At 39.5% G+C, this 22,440-nt stretch overlaps 1 protein-coding gene across 2 annotated transcripts; it reads right to left on the minus strand.

Annotated features, from left to right (window-relative positions):
* Window positions 1–3,506: 3,506 nt before the first annotated feature.
* On the minus strand, window positions 3,507–22,312 carry MFSD11 (major facilitator superfamily domain containing 11). Of its 2 annotated transcripts, none has more exons than XM_041409606.1 (15): window positions 22,193–22,312; window positions 21,140–21,316; window positions 20,760–20,931; window positions 19,195–19,250; window positions 18,101–18,208; window positions 17,568–17,647; window positions 17,373–17,469; window positions 15,646–15,704; window positions 13,709–13,850; window positions 12,866–12,906; window positions 12,037–12,102; window positions 9,847–9,972; window positions 8,811–8,985; window positions 7,681–7,816; window positions 3,507–7,175 (listed from the first exon to the last, which is right to left on the minus strand). In XM_041409606.1, the coding sequence occupies exons 3-15, from the start codon at window positions 20,853–20,855 to the stop codon at window positions 7,008–7,010; spliced, it is 1,350 nt and encodes a 449-aa protein (XP_041265540.1). In that variant the 5' UTR covers window positions 20,856–20,931; window positions 21,140–21,316; window positions 22,193–22,312; the 3' UTR covers window positions 3,507–7,007. The 2 variants fall into 2 exon arrangements, with proteins under 2 accessions (XP_041265540.1, XP_041265539.1); XM_041409605.1 differs by having other exon boundaries at window positions 21,122–21,316.
* Between the last annotated feature and the right edge of the window lie 128 nt (window positions 22,313–22,440).

Here is a 22,440-nt window from a genome sequence, read left to right on the forward strand (position 1 = left end):
CATTTTCCTTCGTGTTGTTCTGATGTGCCACCACCCTGACCCACAGGGCTCAGCTCCTGCTCTGACTCTGGCAGTGGTTTGTTTGTTGTACTATTGCATTTGTATTTTTAATTTTCCTAGTACAGAACTGTTATTCCTACTCCCATATCTTTGCCTGAGAACCCTTTAATTTCAAAATTGTAATAATTCAGAGGGAGGGGGTTTACATTTTCCATGTCAAGGGAGGCTCCTGCCTTCCTTGGCAGACACCTGTCTGTTCAAACCAGGACACCTGAGTCTGTGGAGCTGGGAGCATGGGCAGGGACAGTCCCACACTGATCCCAGTGAGCGCCCGTGGGTCTCAGCCCTGTCCCTGTCCCTGCCTCTCCCTGCCAAGGGCAGCGCTTCGTGTCTCACTGACACGTCTGACAATCAGCAGAATTAGGCTCTTGTGAAGTATAATTATTATAATTATTCATAAATGTCATCAAGATGTGCCTGTGACCGCCGCTCTCTTTCACTTGCAGCGGGGTAAGGGTGGCAGATGAACACAAGCTCTGGAACACTCATTTTTCAGGCTCACTCGTTTCCTATTTTCTCCAAAATTTCCAATTGCAGCAGAGGTGCCTGTTAAATCCCTGCCCTGCAGGGAGGAAGAGCAGCCTCTTCCATGGCTGGGTCCCTACACACAGAGAAAACACTGAGATGGGAGCAGCAGCTGAACCTGTTGGGTGTGCCTGTGCCACAAAATACAGTTGTGTATTTTTTACAGATATTTTATAGGAATAAGTATAATGGGAAGAAAGGCAGTTTAAGAAGTTTGGCAAATTTTAAATGAGCATTTGGGTGCGGGAAAAGGCTGAGCACTCCCTGCTGTGCTTTCCTCCATCAGTCACACACTGGGAACAGAGCAGGGACACTCCAGCAGCTTCTGATTTTTTCCACTCCTCTGCTTTCAGCCCACAAAACTCAGCTCAGAGGAGTTTCCAGCTGAGGAATCACCTCCTCAGCACCATCACCAGCTCTAGAACTGTGAAACAAATGCTCTGTCAGTCACAATTTTGTGAGCACAAAACAAATAGTGATGTATGGTGGCAGAGCTCCTTTCAACAGCTGATTACACAGATAATAACTGTTTGGTTTTAGGTGCTTTAGGGTTTTTTTTTTTTTAACACAGATTAATAATCATAAACTCAGCAGGTCAGGCATTACCACAAGATGAGTGGCTCTGACAACAAGCACTGCATTTAGAAAGGATGCTTAATTGAAGCTAATTTCACTAAGTGACCTTAAATAGCAATTTCCTTTTCATATGACAGAATGACTATTTTTTTTTTTTCATTTAAGGCACGAACCTTCTATTTTTTCCTCCCTTCATGATCAACTTTGAAGTGCAAATTCCTGAATGTCCTTTTATCCAAGACTCAAAGGGCTGTGCACAGCAGAAGTTAACCTGCAAGGTTCTTTTCTATTTGTTCACATAAAAGAGTCAGGTATTGAATACAGATTCTTTCCCTCAGAAATCAGAATGCCAAGGCCATCCAAAGATAACACTGGTGAAACCACAGTGGATTTTGGCCCATCTGCAAATTACTAAATCTCGAGGGAATACTGCAGCAGGCAGCATTCATCTCTACTGGCCTCCTCGTTACCCTGAGCATCTTCACCTGTGCAATTGAATTATTTCATGTATTACCCAGGCAAATGTGAGGCAGCAGAGCAGCTCCCTCCATTTCCCTCAGTTGCAGGATGGAGGCTGCACTAAATCCTGACTTTGAGCCTGGACAAAGCCTCCACAGCCATATTTAAATTCAGATAAACAGGACACAAGCACTCCACGACTCTGATAGATTTTCTGAAGTCTTTCAGACCGGACCACTTGAGTTAAAAGGAAAGTAACTGAAACCGTGGGAAAGGATACTGGGAAAGGGAACAAACAAACAACAAAAAAAAAGCCTCAAACCAATATTTAGACACTTCTCAACAGCAGTATGGGTTTCCTTAGGATGGGCTCTCAAACAGGACAAGGGAACAGGCTAAGGCTGAAGCAGCCACTGGTTTCCCTGAGACTCTTCACTGGTGTGTCTAAACCAGAGCGAAGCCTTTCCAAAGGACTACTTAAACCAACCACTTCATTTCCCTAAGCTGGCTCCTACAAAGCACTTCCCAAGCCATCGGTTCAGAATGCGTCTCTAAAACAGTGACAAGAGCAACTTAACGAGCCTATTAACAAAAACAATGTCTGTAATTCGCTTTTATTTGCGTGCCTGTGACCATGAAAGGAAGAGTCAGTACAGTCACTGGAAATCAGAGTTCCATTAGGGATAATCATTGTGTGAGCCTGATCCCAATTACCGCCAATTCCAACCCAAGGACACCTTTTAAAGGTAAAATAGTTGCCATCATTTAGACTTCTGCACAGTTTCAAAATGTAAATAAAAGAGAGAGGAGAGCTTGGAGGAAGACTCAGCAGCTGAGATAACCAACTTAACAGAGGCAGTATGAACTAAATAGAAATCTCAATTTCTAATGCACGAACTCAACTGAACAAAGCAGCCCCTTCATGTGCCCACTAATTCTCACTTCCAGATTTGCTCTTTACTGCATTTTAAGGATGTTTTCCTCACTCTTATTGGTGCTTCTCTGTGGTACTAACTCAACCTCTGAAAATAAATTTATCAAGGCACCATTCTGATTTTATCCATGAAAATCATGAGTCTCAATCTTGCTTTTGAACCAGCACGGTCATATCAGAAGGGCAAGGTCCTTGTAAAGCAGCAAACTTCCCAGTTCAGCTCCATCTCTACATCATCCCATCTTTTATTATTTCTGCCTGCATGTTAGACAGGGATCAAGGAAAACATGGTATTAACTGCTGCTGCCATTTAATTAACATTTGTGGGTCTCCAAGGAAAACAGAGGTGTGGATAAAGCCTTCAAACACACATTTCACCAGGAAAATTAATGGTTGTGATGGTAAGGTCGTGCCTTGACTAACACACTTGCACAGTTTGGGTCCAAGGTGGGAATTGTGGCTCCTGGCATGATGCTGAACATTGCATTTCCTATTTATACCAACAGCAAACAATTCATGTTTGCCCTAAAACACAGAATTTAGTGCTCTGTTCACACACCCCTCTGTGCATTAATTGCTGACACTTAGGCTGGGTCCAAGGAACCACATTCATGAGCTGAAGTAAACTTGTGGAATTCCAAGAAAGTCCAGAGAAATTTTGATTAACTCAGTGGTCCTGAACTTAGGGCCTTGTACAGTTAAATTGTTTTTCCATAAATCACAGCAAATCCCACCAGGAAGTTCTCTCTCCATTTTAAAATGTCACAAACATTCAAAGAACTCACCAGCACAAGATTTCTTGTTTTTCATAACTGTACCACAGGAGGGTTTCTGCTAAGATAGGGACCTTGGTTAAGGATTTTTGGGGATTCTGGTTATTTGGGATGGGTTTTTTATACCCCTTTAAGAGTTTGGCAGTACCTGCAGAAAATTATAAATTTGAATTATTTTAAGAAATTATTTTATAAATGGTTCTCTTCCTTATCTCAACTTGCTAACATAGATTGTACCTAATTAAATTAACACAAAAGTAATTAAATTACACAAAAGTAGAATCACATAATTAATTAGGAAGGAAGTCCAGTTCTGGAAATTCTCAGTCCTTGCATCCATGTATCAAAATGAAAACCAACTGGCAAGAGAAAATATAGGTATGTTTATATGAGATTCATTGAAGACTAATTTGTAGCAGTTTATTTGGCACTCAGTTGTCAAGAAAAGCAGTTTTCATTTCCTGTTTAGCATTTGTTTGAAAAACATGAGGATGTGATATTAAATCAAGACATTAAACCTTAGTAACACCCTAAAAGAACAAGGGGAAAAAAATGAACGAGGACTTTTTAATAAACCAAAGCAACTTCATGTATAATTTTGCTTATAAAGATGAAATCTGTAATATAAAACAAACCCACAGATAAAGCAAAATCCTTCTTTTCAAATCCCTCTTTATTTAACAGTGAGCTCCCAATTCAGATTAACATGAAATTGTTCAAAGGCCACTGAGGTGAAATGAAGGGGCTGCAGCCTCCTGGTAAATGCTGATTAACAGATTAAGAGATGGAATCATAAATGGATGTCAGTGTTACTGTTCTTTATATTGCTACACCAAAAATTTCAACCAAATGAACAGCTGTGTACATTGGAGAGGATTTTTCACCTCTTGGCATATTAAAGAAATATGAGTAAGTGAAAAGCAATCATATGTCATCAGCTGCCTGAATAACTGAGGCCTCTCTCTTCAGATCAAATGTCAAAAGCAATACTTATATAGTTAATTGTAAAAAAGAATAGCTATCCATGATGCAGCTTGGAGAGTGCCATGATTTCTTGAAAATCTTGTCACAGAGCAATAATACTTCCCTTTAATGACCCTATAAATAGTTCTGAGCAGCCTTCTAAGATTATCTGATACTGAGTCAGACCAGAAAAGAGCAAAAGAAAAAAAGTAAAGCATCAGATTCACAGGAGTACTGAAAACCCACAAGTCCTTGTTCATTAGTACCCCTCTGAGTTGGTTTCAAAACGCTTTTTGAAACTACATAAATTTAGCATTTTAAATTTCCAATAAAATAGTTCATATAATTCTTATATGGCAAATGAACGTCACAGAAGTTCATCATTAAAAGGGGTCAATTTAAAAAGCAACCTCATGAGAGCCATAACCTACTTACAATTAAATTACATTGTTTAAAAAGCACTTACAAGTTACTCATCACCACAAGACCCAAGAATAATTTTTTTCCCCAAATACACCGTAAGAAAAAACTTCTCCTTGTGAACTTTCAAGTCTTTCTGCTCTCATTAAGGTGATGGGAAGAACAGAGCCCCAAAAGAGTTTGGAGGAAAAAAATTTCAGTAATTCCCTATCTGGAAAAAAAAAAAAAAAGAAAGCTCTTTATCCCTTTTGGTACTCTGGAGAAAATGCAAATGTGTAGCAACAAGAGAATTTTAATCAGCGGCAGCACCCTTTAATCCACACATTTGTAGTGCTCAGTATATAAAAATCATATGCTTCAAATTGCAGGATAACAGGAGTGGGAGAGAGAGAGGCTTTGCAGTGCTGCTGGTCCCATTAATCACATATTGATTGAACACTGAATGCTTTTTCAGGCTGCCTGACAGATTGGAATGGCTCTGGTAACCCCTCACTCAAATCCATGTTCTGCCTCATTCTCTTTTACATCATTCATTAAATCTCCTGGGAATTCACACACACCTCTCTCTCCTGCTTGTCCTCACAGATTTCTCAGCTTGCTGGATGTTCAGGTGCCCTTTAATCCCCCCATTAACACCTTGCTGATCTCATAGCAAAAACCTGCAGTGAATTTAAAAATCCCTTTCTCTATCCCTGGGAATTTAAAAATCCCTTTCTCTATCCCTGTGAAAAGATGCCCCTCGGCTGTTTGGCTGTGCTCCGGTTGTGACACTGCTCCTGGAGAGCAGAAGTGACAGCAAATGTCACAGGAGATGCCACCCTCCCTCCCCAGGGTTAACCTTGGGAGCTCCTACACGGTTACAGCACGTGGGAGCTACTGACATGTAAAACAGTCTTTTTAATTTGTCTTTAAAGACAAGGCATTAACATTCTGACTGGGCATAAAAGAAGGTTGGTGAACTGTACTTTTCTAAAATTAGCTCCATGGAGTGTCTAAAAACACCTTCTGAGTGTTCCATGCCTGCTCTCTGCCCACCAGACAAACTGCAAGTACTGCAGAGTTTTATGTAAGCAGATGGAGTCAGGGTGAGCTGCAGTCACTGCCTGTCACATCACCTACAACAGTTCTGGATTAAAATTCAGTTACTATGCCTGTAACCTTGCTTTCCCATTTGGTGGAGTAAGATTACACTTCCATATTCCCAAAACAGACTGAAAAAACAACTTAGGACAAGTGTTTCAGGTCATGCAGTAGAATAAACACTGCAATATTCTTCTGACAGTTCACATTCTGAGACTATTTATATTTAAGTTGTCTTAGTGCTCCCATCACAGATTTCCATAATTGATGAAAATGCTATGGAACTCAAAAGAATTATTTGGCATTCTGGGAGGGAAGCTGTGGATTATGATCCCACATGGATTATGGTCCTTCATAAAGCACTACCCTGAGGAAGGTTCAGCATCTTTCCCAACACAGCTCAATTCTGAGATGCTGAGCTCCAGAAGCTGTTTTCCACCATCAATATTTCACAGGCCTTGGGATCCCATCCTTAAGATGGCCAAGGATGATTTCCTCAAATTTTTGTAAAATCTATCATGTCACACTATAACCTGATTGACTTCCTTACAAAGAAAAAAATAAAAAATTAAAAACATCAAACCCAAAAAAGCCCACAACAGAAAAAAACCCAACCAAACAAAAAACCCCCATGGATCTGACAACTTAAGCACATGAAACAGATTAATAAACAAATGGTTGGGAAACAAGGAGCTGAGGGATACAGAATAAGGCAGTATTTCCCATAGAAATACTTCCTCACATCTAATTGTTGAAAAATTCAATGCCAAATTGATTTCTCAGCTGTGCAGACACGATCTGCAATATAATCTACCTTATAAAAATATCACTCATTCAATACAGGAATTCAAATGTCTGCAGAACTAGAATATAGGAAAAATAATTTAAGGGACAAAACCCCAAACTAATTCTGTAGTGCATGGTAGAGTGAAATTAGGCAATTACATTCTGTGAGGGACATCTCAGAAGAGAATAGTTCAATACATGGGTCCCTACGTTTCCTTCCATTCCCAATACCAGATTTTTAACAATACAACACCACGCTCACATGACCAAAGCAAGGAATAAAAGCCTTTCAAATGTGGCATTTTTTCCCCTCCTGTTTCACATTCAGTTGGACAGAAGCATCGGCTTCCTCCACCTCAACCTCTGCAGCAACTTTCACCTTCTGACACTTCCCAAAAGCCATGCCTGTGCTGTTCCTGCTGGCACAGGGATCAGATGCTGCTGTAGTCTGAGCCACGGGCAGCAAGGGCTGCTGCTGCTCCCCACTCCACGGTGAAGAAGGTGATTGTTCCAAAGAAGCCCACCAGCACCATGATCAGGAGCTGCCACTGCAGCAGGAAATAGTTGCTGTAGAAATAGGCAACTGCAGCACAGATGGACTGAGAGGAAAAACAAAGTGAAAAGATTATCAGTGGAGATTTCCAGGCTGGTGCTGCTACAGAAGGATTATCAAAGTGACATAGAGACAGCTTAATATGAAGCTCTCAGAATGCTTTTGTAGTAGACAGAGAATCTTAAGGCTTCATTATACCTCAACATATGTCTCAGCATGTCCCACAACAGATTTAGTTTTTACTTGTTATTTAAACAGCATTCAACTGTAGAAAATTAACACCAAACTCCAAAGTGTTTGTAGCATTGCAAGCTGGTATTTCAAATGGTAAAACCACTACCAATATCTCTGGTATTTCTAACTACTTTGTCTAGAAGCAACACAGACAAATCTTTAAGATCATAGCCCAGGATAGTGTTTCCAGCTTCACAAAACTATTTTACCAAAATTCAGCATGAAATAATTTGCAGCAACATTTTTCTCAGCTCATTAAAAAGCCCAACCCAGTATTTCAGTAACATCCCAACAATCCTACTTCCAAAAGGCAATACCTGAACAAACTTAAAGATGGCAAAGGCAGGAGCACTGTCCTCTGAGTACAGGAATCCCAAAATGCTGAGGAGCTGGGTGTTGAAGCAGCTGTCCCCCAGCCCCAGCAGGAAGCTGCAGAGCATGGCCACCTCTTTGCTGAAGGAGAAAGCAATTCCCATTTAAAAGCCATTCATTTAAACAGCTCACACATCTATAAACTTTGTCTGGCAGACTTATTTGGAAGCTGCAAATGGAAGAAAGTTATCACACTTTTAATTTCCCCAGAAAAGAACTGGAAATGCCTGACTTGGCAAAAGGAGTCATTTCATCAGCTTTAATTTCTTGAATGCCAAGACTTCTGTTACTGTTACCTACAGTCAATTCTGCACTGAATTAGAATCACTAAAATAAGGTTTTAGTGCTTGGAGCCACAAAACCCACACAGCAGTGATTAAAAGCTGAGGCACAGGGTGAGTTCAAAAATCTGCAGGAATGTTAGAGAAAAACCAATTCATTTGGCAGAAAAATACTCCAGCTAAAACCAGTCACCTGCACAGGCACAAATGCTTAGAATTGCAAGTTAGCAGCTGGGTCTGCAAAACTGACAGTAAAGGATTTTCACACAAATTGGTAAAAATACAGCCCAAAAGAAAGTTGTAGTGGTGAGATAAGAAAGCTTTCTGTATTATTTCCCCAAACACTGAGTGCTGTAAGGGACAGGCTGCAGTCATACCAAGTGGAATTTGACAATAAGCACTGGAAGACTTTAAAAACCAGAGCAACAGGGCAAAGCTGGTGCTCCCTGATGTAAAACTGAGCCCAAGACTGTTTTAAAATAAACTGAATTCTTAACACCCACTACAATAGATGCTGGTCTTGCTATTGTGCTACATGTCAGAAACATCAGTTTTCAAGTGACACAACTGCTATTATTCATCCTCAGGCTTTTTATTCTTATGCCACTCAAGTTCCCAAATTGGGTGCACACTGGTGGAATACCTACCTTTAATAAAAACAGAATTCCTGAAAGCTTTTCCAAGGGACTTAGTCACTACACAGAAAAAAACTTCAAGACATTTTCTGTAGAGAAACAAGCTGTTTTATGCACATCCTGACTTACAGCAGCCAAAGGCAAAAAAATCCCACATACCTTGGAATCATATAAGCAACTTGATCTGTTCCTTCCATAGGAGCAATGGGGGCATCATTTGGCATGTTGAAAAAAATTAAATAAAAAGCTATGAAGTGGACAAGGATGCCCAGCATCACCACTGGGTTCCTGCCAGAGCGACTCCTCTTGCTCAGCAAACCAAAGATTCCTCCCCCTGCAGGAGCAGAAAAGAGAAGAGAATTGAATCAGAGTGGAGATTTAAATACTGACAATTTAAATTATAAACATTCCCACAATGAATAACAAAGATTGACTGACATGCAAACAGCCCCAAGGAGTTTGCCAGGGAAATGGGGCAGGAGATTGATCAGATGGGTGCTGATGAACATATTTCACCTTTTGGCAAGTATTTAACCAGCAGCCAGTTTCCTTCAGTATTGCAACATCACTAAGTGAAAATGGACAGCCTTGTGCTCAGCTCTTAATTGAAAAACATGCAGCTCAATGGATTTGAGTGCTAATGAACTGTGGGTTTTTGCTAAACACCTCAGTACTTGAGTCTACAGAAAAAAAAGAAATATTTACTTAATGAATATTACCTGTAGCCAAATTTATTCAAATATCACATCTCATTTAACACAAGCAAACTTTTTAAAGAAAGAAATCCTTAGTGTAAGCATTTATTAAAAAAAATTAAAATTGTATCACTCAAGAAGTAATAAAAATGCAAACATAATACTATTTCAAAATAGCACTTAAAACAGCAAAATGGTTTCAGTTCCCTAATAGCACTGCAGCCCAGTGTTTCTCACATTTGAAGTCTGTGTATTCCTCCACAAAGGAATGCAGAATATTAGAATTGGTCTACATCCACTTTACAGAGTGGGAGGTATAATTCACAGTGCAGTAAGGAAACACAGTGCCAATTATATTGCTACTATTTCATTTTGTGTTCACATAATTATTGCTGGAAGCTTCAAGCACACTACTGAGTTAAACACACACAAAAAAAAAAATTAGTAACTGCATCAGCCTAATCCTTTTTGTTGTCAAAAGGCAGCAAGTTTAGACTCACCCAAGATTTCTCCAACACCAATAAAAATACCAGAGAGACCAATCAGGCTTTTCTCTTCACTGCCAAACCTATTCACAGCACCAATGCACGTTCCATAGACTCCAGAAAAGAATGTTAACACCAACCCTTGGAAGGAAACCAAACAGAACTGATAGATGCACTCTCATAAAAGTCATGAAAAAATCGTTATGTCTAAAAGCTGTTTTGCCCTCAGGTATCTTTCAAATCATATATTTAAATTAGATGTGGGTAATAAAAACAAAGAGGGAATTTTAAACTATGTAATTACTACATTCTTCTATACCAGTTCCTAAAAACCACATTAGGAAAGTGACACTAATTGGTGTCACAGGCACCCAGGTTCAGTGCTGCTAACCCAACACCTAAAGTGTTTATATTCAACAAAATATAAAACATACGTTTATATTTGTTTATAATAAACCTATATATATATTTGTTTATATTTGGTTATATTAAACAAATATAAACCTACAGTTTATATTTCTACTTCTACAAAAACTCTGGAATTTTATCAAATAAAAATGCCATGTGAAACAACACAAAGTAACTGAAGAAATAAGGCACAATTTCATTTAAGGATTTCTCCCCCTTCAAGTTTTGGCATTCCTAAAAGTCCCTGCAGCCCCAAATACCAATAAGGAGCTAAGAATCCTAAAATGAACTTTTTTAGACATATGTAATGAATTTAAGCTGAGAAAGAACAACTGCTATTTGTTTTAAATCCTCTTTCTTTCTATTGCCATTAGTGTGAGGAAAGGTGACACCACTGACCCAGCTAACATGACCATGAGCAACCATTGGTATAAAAATACCAACTCAATTAAAAAGTGCATTTAAAACAACACAAAATGTTATTCCTAAACAGAGAAAAAACAGCTTAACATAAAACTTTCTCATTTATACCCTTTGCTTTTTGGCTACAGGTAAATGCTGTACAGGTACAGCTCACCCTGCCCTGCCTGGATGAACTGCATGGCTCCAATAACAGGGGTGCACTTGGAGCATCTCAATTCCAGTAATATTGGAATAAAAGCCCTTGTTTGCCTTAGGGAATTTTCTGTTTTCCTACAGAAAGCAGCAACACCAACCCAGATCCAGAAGATGGCAGCAGATATTTTTTCCCCAGTCTGGACTGATTTATTTTTATGCCACGTGTAAACCCAAATTTCAGGATATTCAGGCAAAACCTGACTGACTCCCTTCTCTTGTTATCTTGCTCCACATTCCCATCCCCAGAGGAATTCATGTGAATTAATCTGGGTTAACACAACACTGGAGATGATGTGAAGTAATTTGTAACTCAGATTAGTGGCTGGAGCAACCCAGCTCCAGAGCTACTCCTGCTGTTTCTCTGCCAGGAGCTGCTGTAAACTGCAATGTTGATATTTTGTTCACATCTACATTCTTCTTTTCACATAACAATAATTGTTCCTAACAGTGACTCAGAGCATAGGCTCTGGAAGTGCATATATTTTATAAAAAAACCTAATTTGATCATGAACAAAACTACATCTGAAGCCAAATAAGGAGCAAGAAACCCCCCAAAAAACAACTCAAGGATTTTATAGGGTTTTTTTTTGGTGGAAGAATCATTTATATGGCAAAAATACTTTTTTTATTTTACAAGTCTACATTGGTCCAAGGATGCCAGACCAAGTTTAACTAAAAGTTGCTAAAAAGAATGAGAACTCTTGCCACAGCAAATCTTATTGAGAAAAACAGCTGGAAATTACAAAGCTGTTTCCCAATAGAACAAAGACTAAAATGAAGAGCATTGGCAATCTCCCATGTCTTAATGAAGCTATGCTGTACAAACAATCCTTTAATTCAAATGCAATACAACTGCATTAAATGTATGCAATACAGCTGCATTAAAAATCTCCAATCTATTGATAGTGCAAAATCAAATCCCATAAAAGCCAGCTCTGTAAATTTTGCCTCTCACTTTGGGACCCAGAACTTTACTGAACCAGCACCTGCAGGTTTGGATGCACCCCTCCTCCTGTACAGAAACATTCACCAGGACACAGAAACGTCAGGAGTAACCCAAAATTAATTAAAACATCCAAATAATGTTTGCAGAGATATGGATTAAAATTCCAGTCTGGGGTTAAAATTGCAAACAATGCCCTGCCAGTGCTCCATGGTGAAACTCTGCTGGCTTCATACCTGTGTAGGCTGTGGTAACACTGAGAAGCAGCATCTCTTTGGTGAAGCTCAGTGTAATAGATCTCTCTGTAAGAAAATAATAAAGAAAATTAATAAAACTTCTGAGGATACCACTAAGATAATCTACAGTTACTTTTGCTATTTGCTTAAAGCAAAAATTGGTTATTATACAAACTGAGGATTAAAGTTTTATTTACTGTTTATTACAGCAAAGTGCCAAATAAACCAACCCCAATCTGCCATCTAGAAGAAATGTGCCATCCAAAAATTGTATTTTGTAAGAAATGCAGTAGGGGAAATATTAAAGAGGAGATACACAGTTTTCAATTATCAGACAATTTTCTGCTGTCTGTATTTTTGTACTCTCAGTTCATGGCAACTGTCTCCTGAAAGGATAAACAGATTTTCAGTGAAGATCCCCACATCCTCACAACAAACTTAACAGTCTCAGGCAGAACACATCAAGCTTCAAAGGGAACTGCAGATGCTTCAGTTCTAAATTGTTCACTGATATCAACTGGTGACAAAATCAAACAACCTATTTGACTTCTTTTTATCTTCGTATGTTTGTTAATTTTTATGTTTCAGTCTCATTGCCTTTCCCAATGAATAAGCTGCTCCTTTTGTGCTCATCTGTACAAGGACACTGTTGTAAAGCAGTTTGGATCTGAAATCACATCAAAGGAGGAACACTCCAAGTCTCTCCTGGACCACTCAGGTATGTGATTGAAGTGGTTTGTACATGATCACATCATCAGCACAAACACAGAGAGCTGGCAAGGAGATGCCAGGCTCTGCTGAAGCAACTCTTATGTGAAATTGTACTTACTGAAGGCAGCCACTGCTCTCATCATTTTGTTTCGTGCAGACCTGGGTAAACAAATTACTTGGTCAAAATGGAAGAGAATAACCAGACTTTATTGCTGTGCTGCAAGGCACCTTCATTTTTCACACCTTCTGTACATTTTCTAGCCCTGCAATATATACTGGAATATGCCAATATATTTTTTAAAGTTTCTGAGATCTAAAGTAACCACAAAATCTCTTTGCTGCCTGCACTAGTGAATGCTTGCTTAATAGAATCTTTCTTTTGAACATTTTTAGCTTTCAACATTTTTTCCACAGGCCTGCTGACTGATGTTTTTCTAACATTTTCATTGTTCTTTAAATAAAGCAAAAATATTTAAGCTGATGCCTCAGGCAAAATTGCACTCAATCTGTGTAACTGTGCATTTCTAATGTATTTATCAGGGTGGAATATATATTTAGAGAAGATAGGAAAAAAACATGTTCTAATTTTTAAAACAACCTGTAAAAAGGAACATTTTCTGTTTATTCCAGCCTTTCAAATGGGCTGATGAGGGCAAGATAAATAATAACCAGTGCAGAAGAGGTGAAGGGTATCTTTTGCAAGGCACGTGCTTATCAAAGGAAAAACTTCATGTGCAGTACTGAACTTCACCCCTGAGAACATGCCATATCAAGAACATTATTTCTCATATATTCTCCTTGTTAAAATACAGACACTTTTCTGTTAAATCTGTGAATCCACCAGATTGCTGATAACATTCATGTTTCCAGCACAGAGGGGAAGTGAATGCACAATGTTCCTCTGCGGAGCAGGAGCACAAACAAGGAGATGTGACAACATGTTATTGCCATCAACACTTACGAGCTCTCCCCCAGGATTTCATTAGTGGAATCATCATCCCCTGGAGCTTTTGTGTCCTCTTGTTTCCTAATCAGAAAGAACAGAACTGTGCCCACAAGACTGATAACAGTCAGAGCAATGAAGACAGTTCTGCGATCGCTCTCTGTGGAAAAACAAACAAGAGCCATAACCAGATGTGCAGAAGGGATTCAAACCAATCCAGCTACCTTCCAACAACTAACACACACATGCTACAGTGTTTAACACACACTAATTTTCTAGCTTACCTTCCACATGGAGCTGCTGGCAAACTCCTGTCTCAGTTTTATGGCGCTAATAAAATATCAGCAAATTAAAGAGGTCCCTCGCATTCTCTGCCATGCAAAGGCTATGACCAAGGAGCAGCCAATTAAAGGAAGTGCATAAATTATTAGCAGAAGAAAACACATCTTTGAAGACTTATATAATTTAAGATGCCCCAAACCCCTTCAGATTTCTAAGACCCTGAAGATATTACCTATGGTTGTATTTACTTCCCCCTTAGCTCAACAGCAAATGTAAACTTGTCCTAAAAATAACTTGGGTAGGATCACAGATCCAAAAAGAGAAAGTGTGCTTCACAACTTGAAATGACCCTGCTATTTTTATACAGGTAGTAAAATAAGATTTGATTTTTAAATGCTATTTGATTTTTAAATGCTGTTAGGGTTTGATATAAAATTTTCTAATAAAGAGGAATCTCAAGACATTTGAGATGGAAGGATGTGTAACAGCAGAACTGCCTCACAGTTAATTGCTCTATTCTGTGGTTAGCAGAGCAGTGAAGTTTGGAATGCACAGAATTTGAGCCCCCCTCCAGGTTCAAAGTGTCTCCAGTATTTCTAATAACACTTAAATCTTTGTATTACAGGTGAGAGAATGCAGAAAATGACCTTTAAATTTAGCCAGTGTGTCATTACCAAACCTGTTTCTGTGGATAACCTGAAGAGATGGAGCTAACAGAAACAAGAAGTGACTGTTCTCTCTGTTCAGTTATTTCTGAAACCTGATAATTATTGTTTAAAAGTCAACATCTTATTCCTGATTGACCAGAGCAGAATTAAATAATCTGTTAAAAGTTAAAAGAATTGACCATTCTAGTAGATATTCAACATTAGGACTAAATAAGGAAAATTATCAGTAATTATGAAACAGAAAAATCAAACTTATCTGTTTACAGAGCACTGCCTTCCCAGCAGCACTCATTTTTGGTAATTAAAATCTATTTTCACCACTTTTCTTAGTGAATTCCCACCCCCTACTTTGCCTGGCCTAAACAGTTGACAAAAATCTTGGGCTTAAAAACAGAATCTCAACACTGTCTGACTCAAGAACATGAATAAAGTCTACTGTTATCCAGTTCCTGCTCTTTGCCAGTCAAGCACAACATCAAATGGAAAAAAAATACAGCATTAATTACAATCCCATCAGGAAGTTCATCTCATAAACTGTGCCAAGAAAGGAAGAGAGCTCGTTCTCCACTGTCCCAGCAGTGCTGCCTCATCTCAGCCTCTGACTCCAACAATGCTTTGTGCAAGCTTAATTAATGCAGACACAAAGTAAAAACTGAGATGGTTTTTCTTTATTTTCCTTTATTTCACAGCTTTATCAATCTCCAAGATGATTTAAAGAACACTCCACACCAGGAGCTTGCTTTGGAATGGGATAGTGTGTACAGTGTTACACATACACTGAACACTTTCCCCAGGTGTATTTTGGCACAAATGTGTCTGTACAGGGAAAATCCCAGAGTAGCTATTGTGGAAAATCTCCAAGAATCTACAATAAACTGGAAGGGGAAAAAAAAAAAAAAAAGTCTGCTTTTGTATAAGCTTCCTGCCACTTTGGAGTTCATTATTTCATCTGATAATTCATGCTACTGTGTTTAAAGGTTGGACATATAAACAAGCAGTACCTACCTGATATGTGAGTTTTTCCTTGCCAAGCCAAGTATATATACAGATTTCCAAAAATCATGCTGAAAACAAAAAGAGCAAAGGTCAACAATACATTCTATGAAAAAAATAGGGTTATAGCACCACATTAGTACTATTTTATACAACAACAACAAAAAAAAAATCCCAAGGCAGTACAATTGTCAAAGAAATAAAGAAATTAGTCACTCCCCATGTCAACTGCTTCTATGTAAAATTCAAACAAATTTGAAGATTCTGCCCCAAAATGCTGGCTATTCATTTTTATCAATCAAGACAAAGTGGTGGCAAAAATGATGAAATCTGCATCTAAGCTGCTTCTAATTTTGGAAGGGTATAGGTTAGACAGCTGACATATTTCTCAAGGTGATTTTGTAACACTTCCTTTGCAGGGTCATGTGTCTTGTCTGAAGGATTGCTCAGCTCAAGGAAATTCTCTGTCCCTAACTACCATTTCCCAAAATACAGTCATTCTGAATAAATTATTTAAAACAGTTTTAGAGCCAATTTTCCTCTTATTAAGCCACGTATTTTGTACAGTAACCCACTGAAAAACCCAGAATCTGCTTGGTTTGTGGAATTTGCTACTCTGGTAACATACTGAGGGGTTAATTCTGGAACTGAAAACTTTAGGAACACAAAGTTTGACAAATGCATGCTGGTTTAGCCCGATGGATCCCATCCCCACAGCAGCACTAGCAATGCAGGCTCAGCACCCTAAGCATTTCTGCAATTCATTCCCCTGGTTATCCCCCAGATATATATTCTGGGAGAATATTCAGAACTGCTGCATTAGAGGTGGCAAAAGGATCTCTCTTCAGGAACCATCTGTGCACCTCTCCCCCATGAATTTGTTTGATTCTTTTTCAACCCTGCTCAAACCATCCAACTCTACACACTCCCAGGACTGCAAGCTCCAAAAGTTTAATCAGCCACTGCAAAAAGTACTTTATTATCTCAAACCAGTCCCTCCAACTCTCACCCAGTGACCCCAGTTCAGCACAGCAGCATTTGGTGAGCAACAGTTCCACACTCAGCCCCCTGCTGCCCATACTTTGGTATAATCCTCCACAGAAAAGAGTCCCAGCCTTTTCAGTCTCTCCTCAAGCCATTAGCTCTGTCTTCTTGTATAATTTCTTTTTTTTTTTTCTCTGTATCTTAATTGTATTACACTCCCACGAGAGGCATTAACGATCTCTGCACAAAACACTTAATGGCCACAACACAGCACTCCCTGCCTTGCTTTCACTGCCCTTCTTGATGCTGAGCTTTTTGGTGATTTGTTTAGTTGAGCAGCACTCAAAGTTTAACATCAGAAAGACATCAAAAACAAGATTTCTTTTCTGGCTTCTGACTGCCAGGTCCAACTTCAGTATCTTCATCTTGGCAGTGAAAACCAGCTTTTCCCTCAGTAAAGGACACAAACTGGAACAGCCCTCCACAACCAACAAGATTGCTGTTCCATCCCTCAAATGCTCCCCTAAAAGAAATATATCTTTTTAGCAGCTCAAGAGCTGAGATTGCAATACTCAGCTTTCTTTCATTCCCTGTTCTATAATGCACAGCACCAATAAAAACATTGCTCCCATCTCTCCTTCCCACTGATTGCAAGGTCCCAGGGGAGTAATTTTCAATGCAGTCTCCCACTTATAAAAAGATGTAAAAAGCAGAATGTGTACACAACCAAAAAAAAATGAACAAATAAAGCTTACCTGAACTGCAGGAGTGCCCAAAATATTCCACTGTTCCTTCCAATGGTGTTTTCATCAGAATTTTCAGTCAAGCAATTTCCCTGGGCTGTCCAGAGGACTGAAACAGACAGAAGATATTGCTCAGGAAATTAAAATATTTTAAAGGTATACTCAAATCTCATAAAAAACAGTCACCAGAGTAAGAACAATGCTTACCAGCAGCTGCAATGCCAATAAGCACAGAGGCAGTGTAGAAAGCCCACGTAGCTGGCTGGATAAAGACTGCAATGTACAGGCTGGAACAGAAGAATCAGTTCATTGAACACTGACCTAAAGTGGACAATGCTCTTTAACAATCAGATACCTCACTTAGGTGCTCCTAAATCAGCTTCTCTCTCCTAAGGGATGTTGAAAAACAGGTAGTATGTGAAAAATATTTTTATCCTTCTAAGCACAGAGAATTTTTTTTATATTGTTATTAATCTGAGACTATAACCTCAATTCCACAGTCAACCAATTGTGGAAATGCTATAACCTCAATTCCACAGTCAACCAATTCTGGAAATGCTGTGGGAAAAAAGTGCTGTTTCCAGTAGGTTGAAGTACTCTGCAGTTAAACACCTGGAATATCTCTGTGAGAGGCTTTTTTTAGCCAGTACAATTTCATGTATGGCACAGGAGCCTTAGATGTGAAAAAATTAAAGAAATATTTCCAAGAAAGCAGGCAAAACCTCAAAATTATTACTTACCTATAAAACACACCACTGACAACCATGGAGAATTGAGGTCCCACTATTGCAACCAGTGAAGGTGATATAAGATTTGATGCAGACAATACTCCATAAATAATGGACATGCTACAAAAATTAAAAACAAAGAGTATTAAATACTTAAAATAAAATATAGGCTAAAATTTGATTTAAGTGTGATCAGTGGATTTCAAAATATCCACTGAAGTACATACATAATTTAACAGCAAAACTTCATTCTCCTTTCAACATTTCTACTTTCTTCTGTTCCCTTCACCCATGGCACTCCACACGGGAATACAGGACTGAACAGAACTCCCTGGATTGCTGAGTAGAGTCCCAAGCTGCTGCAGGCAATGACATCCTGGAGTTTACAGCATGCATTTGTCAAACTGCCTGAACAGCAGTTGTTGTATTTTGTACCCTGTATGTCTAGAGGAGAATGTTCCAGAACCTCATTTATCTGTCAGTGAGGTTTTCATCTTCTGCCAAATACACCACAGAAATTTTACAGACATATTTTGTGCCATTGGCATTTTTAGTTTAAATTAATACAGTAAACCCTTCAAAGGAGCAATGAGGTTTTCCTACAGGACAGATCAATTTGGAATGCAAAAGGTCCCTGATCATGCCTGGCAAGTTTGACTCTGCCAGTGCAACCAAGAATGGCTTTTTGTGGCTTTGCTTGTCTTTCTGACTGCTCCTTTCACATTTGTGTTGTATTTCCTGAGAGCTGATCCACACCACCTGTCCTATACAAACACAGTGTACAAAAGCAAACAACCAAGGTCTGAGTTAGCAGTTTTATTTATTTTTAAACTTCCACCTTCTTTGCCTCCTAAGGTAAAATGTTGAGAATGTGATGACAGTGGTTTTTCACCCTGCAAAGAAAACATGCAAACCAGATATGTAGTTCAACTGGAAATAATTCAGAGCAGAACTGTGAGAAGCCTGTTTTAAATTGCTTTAAGTGTGTCAATAAATTATGAAGTCAGCAGAACTCTACAATCTCTTGAGACTTCTCTCTGCTGGATGAAACTGTAACTAAGCTCACCCTGCAAGGAGCAAAGTAAGAAGAAAATCTGTGTAATTACCTCGTGTAGCCACTGCCATGAAAGTCTGTGTTGTTTAAATTCGTGATAACAGTTTGCTGTGAGGAGAAGATCATACATTGTAACATGTTAGAATCTATCTTGTATTTTGAGAACACCTGCATCTGTTTGAAGTCAGTTATCAAACATTAGAATTATTCATTAACAGACACTACAAAGCACTTGAAAGAATTTAAAATGTTAATTACAACTCACACCACCTCCACAAGAAAGATGCAGGAGATATTTGGCAAGGAAACATCTATGTTGGAAGAAGAAATCAGTACTTTATTATTACATCATAATTTCATAAGAGAGCTAAAATACTTCACAAAACTTCTGTTTCATTTAAGACCTTTCTTATGCAGATAGGTATGACTATCTTAATTTTAAAAGTGGGGAGAAAAGGAGAAGTTTCAGAATAATCTTAACTTGACCTAACTATGAATCTCTGTTAAGAGTTTCCATTGTTTTCAGCTTCCCATTATTTCCCTGTTCCTTCTTTTTCCCCCTTGAATCAGCTTTAGTGATCATGAGACCACACAGTTAGTTGGACTGGCAGGCAGATCTGATTGAAAGCCACTTGAAAAGACTTTTATGACAATGAATTACATGATTGCATGATCACAAAGTCCAATTCGGTGAGGTGCTGAATTCATTGCAGAATTTCTGAGATCACTGGGCTGCACTTGAGAGCTCACAGAAAGTATCACACTGCACTAGGGCTTATAAAAACTACCCCAAGTAGTTATTTCTGTAATATTTCTGTATTATTCTGTAATATTCTGTCTAAACAATTCTGTAATTTTCTGTAATGCAGTGAAGGACATTTTTCTGTCTGAACCCAGCAAGGATCCTTCTTGCAAGCAAGAAAAGAACCTGTGGGCTCAAAGGGGATGTTGAAATCTATCTGCCCTGCAGGAGCAGAACTAACAATACTGAAAGCAGCTCAGGAAGTTAAAGGGCTAAACCTGGCAGTAACAGCAGCCTAAACATTTAAATAGTAACAGTAAATTTGGATTATGCTGTGCTCAATTTCTGCTCTGCAAAGAGATACTAAATAGCAGCAAATAACTCCTTCAGCTGGAAGGTGACTTGGCAGTTTAGCAATTGTGGAAATCTATTTGTCAGGTGTTATCCTCATACTTCCCCTCAATACCTAGTTCATTAGATTATGAAAATCTAGTTAATAATAGCATGGTTCATAATAACTTAGGCAAATATTTTGAAGGGGACAATATAGAATATGCAAGGCTCAGTGACATTCAATTGTCTAACATCACAAGTGTTAAAGCAGGCACTATTTTAAAGCTCAAACATTTCATAAGATTATTTTTCTACTTTCTAAGTAATCAGGATCAATTTTATATGTAGCTATGCTATCTTAAAGAGATAACCTGCTGAATTATTTGGTTAAACACATTAATCTACTTCAAACGAAACCAAAAGAAGATAAATGTCAAAGTATCTTGCACATTAGGAAACCCCAAATAAAGCAACATTAGAGCACACAAAAGACAAGCTAAGATAAATAACTGAGATAGAAACAATTGGAAAGTCACACCTACCGCGATATTTCCACAGGACTGGAAAGCAGTGAATATAAACATAAATGAGACTCCCAAAATAATGATGTTGAAAAGCTTTTTTCCCTCTGGAGACATTTTGTGTATTTTTTCCCAAGTCCTCAGCTTCAGTCTGGAAAAACTCTTTTTTCTTTTAAAAGTTTCCTTTTAACCTCTGTTTAAAAAAAAAAAAAAAAGCATAAAAGAAAGCAAGCTTCAAAACTAATAATTACTTAGAGCTACTTACTAGCTGCAAGAAAATATCAATTAATTAAAAGTCCTGGTAACCCTTTTAAATAATGTGCAACAAAACTCGAAAAATAAGAAGGTGTGGTACAAAAGGTAAAGCCCAGGATTTCCTCTACCTGTTCCCATGAAGTTACCAGGGCTGACTGCAGTGTGTTACTCCATGGCATCCCTCTCTCCCAGAGGAGCAGCTTTCCCAATATCGAGCAGGTGAATCAGCTCAGCTTCTTGGCATTGTTGAAATCAGAATTGCTGTCCCCGGCCTCTCAATCACCTGACGAAGGAAGGATGAGACGCTCGCACATTTCCATGCCCTGCACAGGAAATAAAGAACATTTCAGTGTCTCGATCAGCTGACCCAGCGCTGAAAGCCCTTGTGCACTATGGGAAATGCAGTTTTAGCAAAGCAACCTTTTCTTATTTAAAGCGGGGAAAATCTCCCAGTCCTTTGGACCAGTTTTTGAGAACTGTAATTTCTCGACACTAAATAACCTGGGGAAAAAAAATTATTATTATTATTATTATTATTATTATTATTATTATTCCCTCTGCTCAGCCCTGGCCAGGCCTCCCCTGGAGCAGTGTCCAGCTCTGGGCTCCTCGGGATGAGACACGGGTCCTGGAGCGGGTCCTGTGGAGGGCCTCAAAGATGGTCTGGGGACTGGGGCATCTCTGTCCTGGGGAAAGGCTGAGGGTGCTGAGCAACAACTTTTGGGATGGGGGGGGAAGCAGCTTTCACGGAATCCTTGGACTGAGAAGTTGCTTGTCACCCTTACACAAGGGCTGTGCAAATCTCCTCCCACAGCACGAACTTGCAGAGCGGGCCGGTGTGAGGATGATTTTAGTATTTCCCTGCTCGGCTCTCACAGGCACCGAGGAGCTGGCGGGGACCGCCTGGGCCGCGGCGCGGATCCACCGCGACACATCCAGAGCTGGCGGGGCCGCGGATGCTTCCCCGGGCACCGCTGCATGCAAGGATGAAGGAGAGCCCGCTCGGGCTGCCCGGTCCCTCACGGCCGCCACAGGCACGCAGCGGAGCGCGGGCAGGCAAGGCACCGAGCTCCCACAGCAGCTGCTCCGGAAGAAGCGCTCGGGCAAAGCCCCGGCCCCATTCCCCTCACGGCTCTCCCCTCCACGTCCGCCATTTTAAACCGTCCCCGCCCGCCCGCGCCACAAACGATTCACTTCACCATCGCTTTTTTCCCCGCGGTCGGAGTTTGTCGCTCATCTTCCTCCCCCACACACACTCCTCTGCCCTAATTTCTTTTCTTTTTATTGCTATTGCTATTTTTGGGATTTTTTTTTTTTTTTACGGTTTTCAACACACATTGTTCAAAAATTTCCCCGCCTCCACCGAGCCCTTCCGGGTCACGGCGGCGGCGTTTTAACAGCCACTTTCCAACCACAGAGCGAATTATTAATTTACAGGGGGACTTCC

Source organism: Onychostruthus taczanowskii, unplaced genomic scaffold (assembly GCF_017590055.1).
Source record: "Onychostruthus taczanowskii isolate IOZ18803 unplaced genomic scaffold, ASM1759005v1 scaffold30, whole genome shotgun sequence".
Classification (NCBI taxonomy): domain Eukaryota; kingdom Metazoa; phylum Chordata; class Aves; order Passeriformes; family Passeridae; genus Onychostruthus; species Onychostruthus taczanowskii.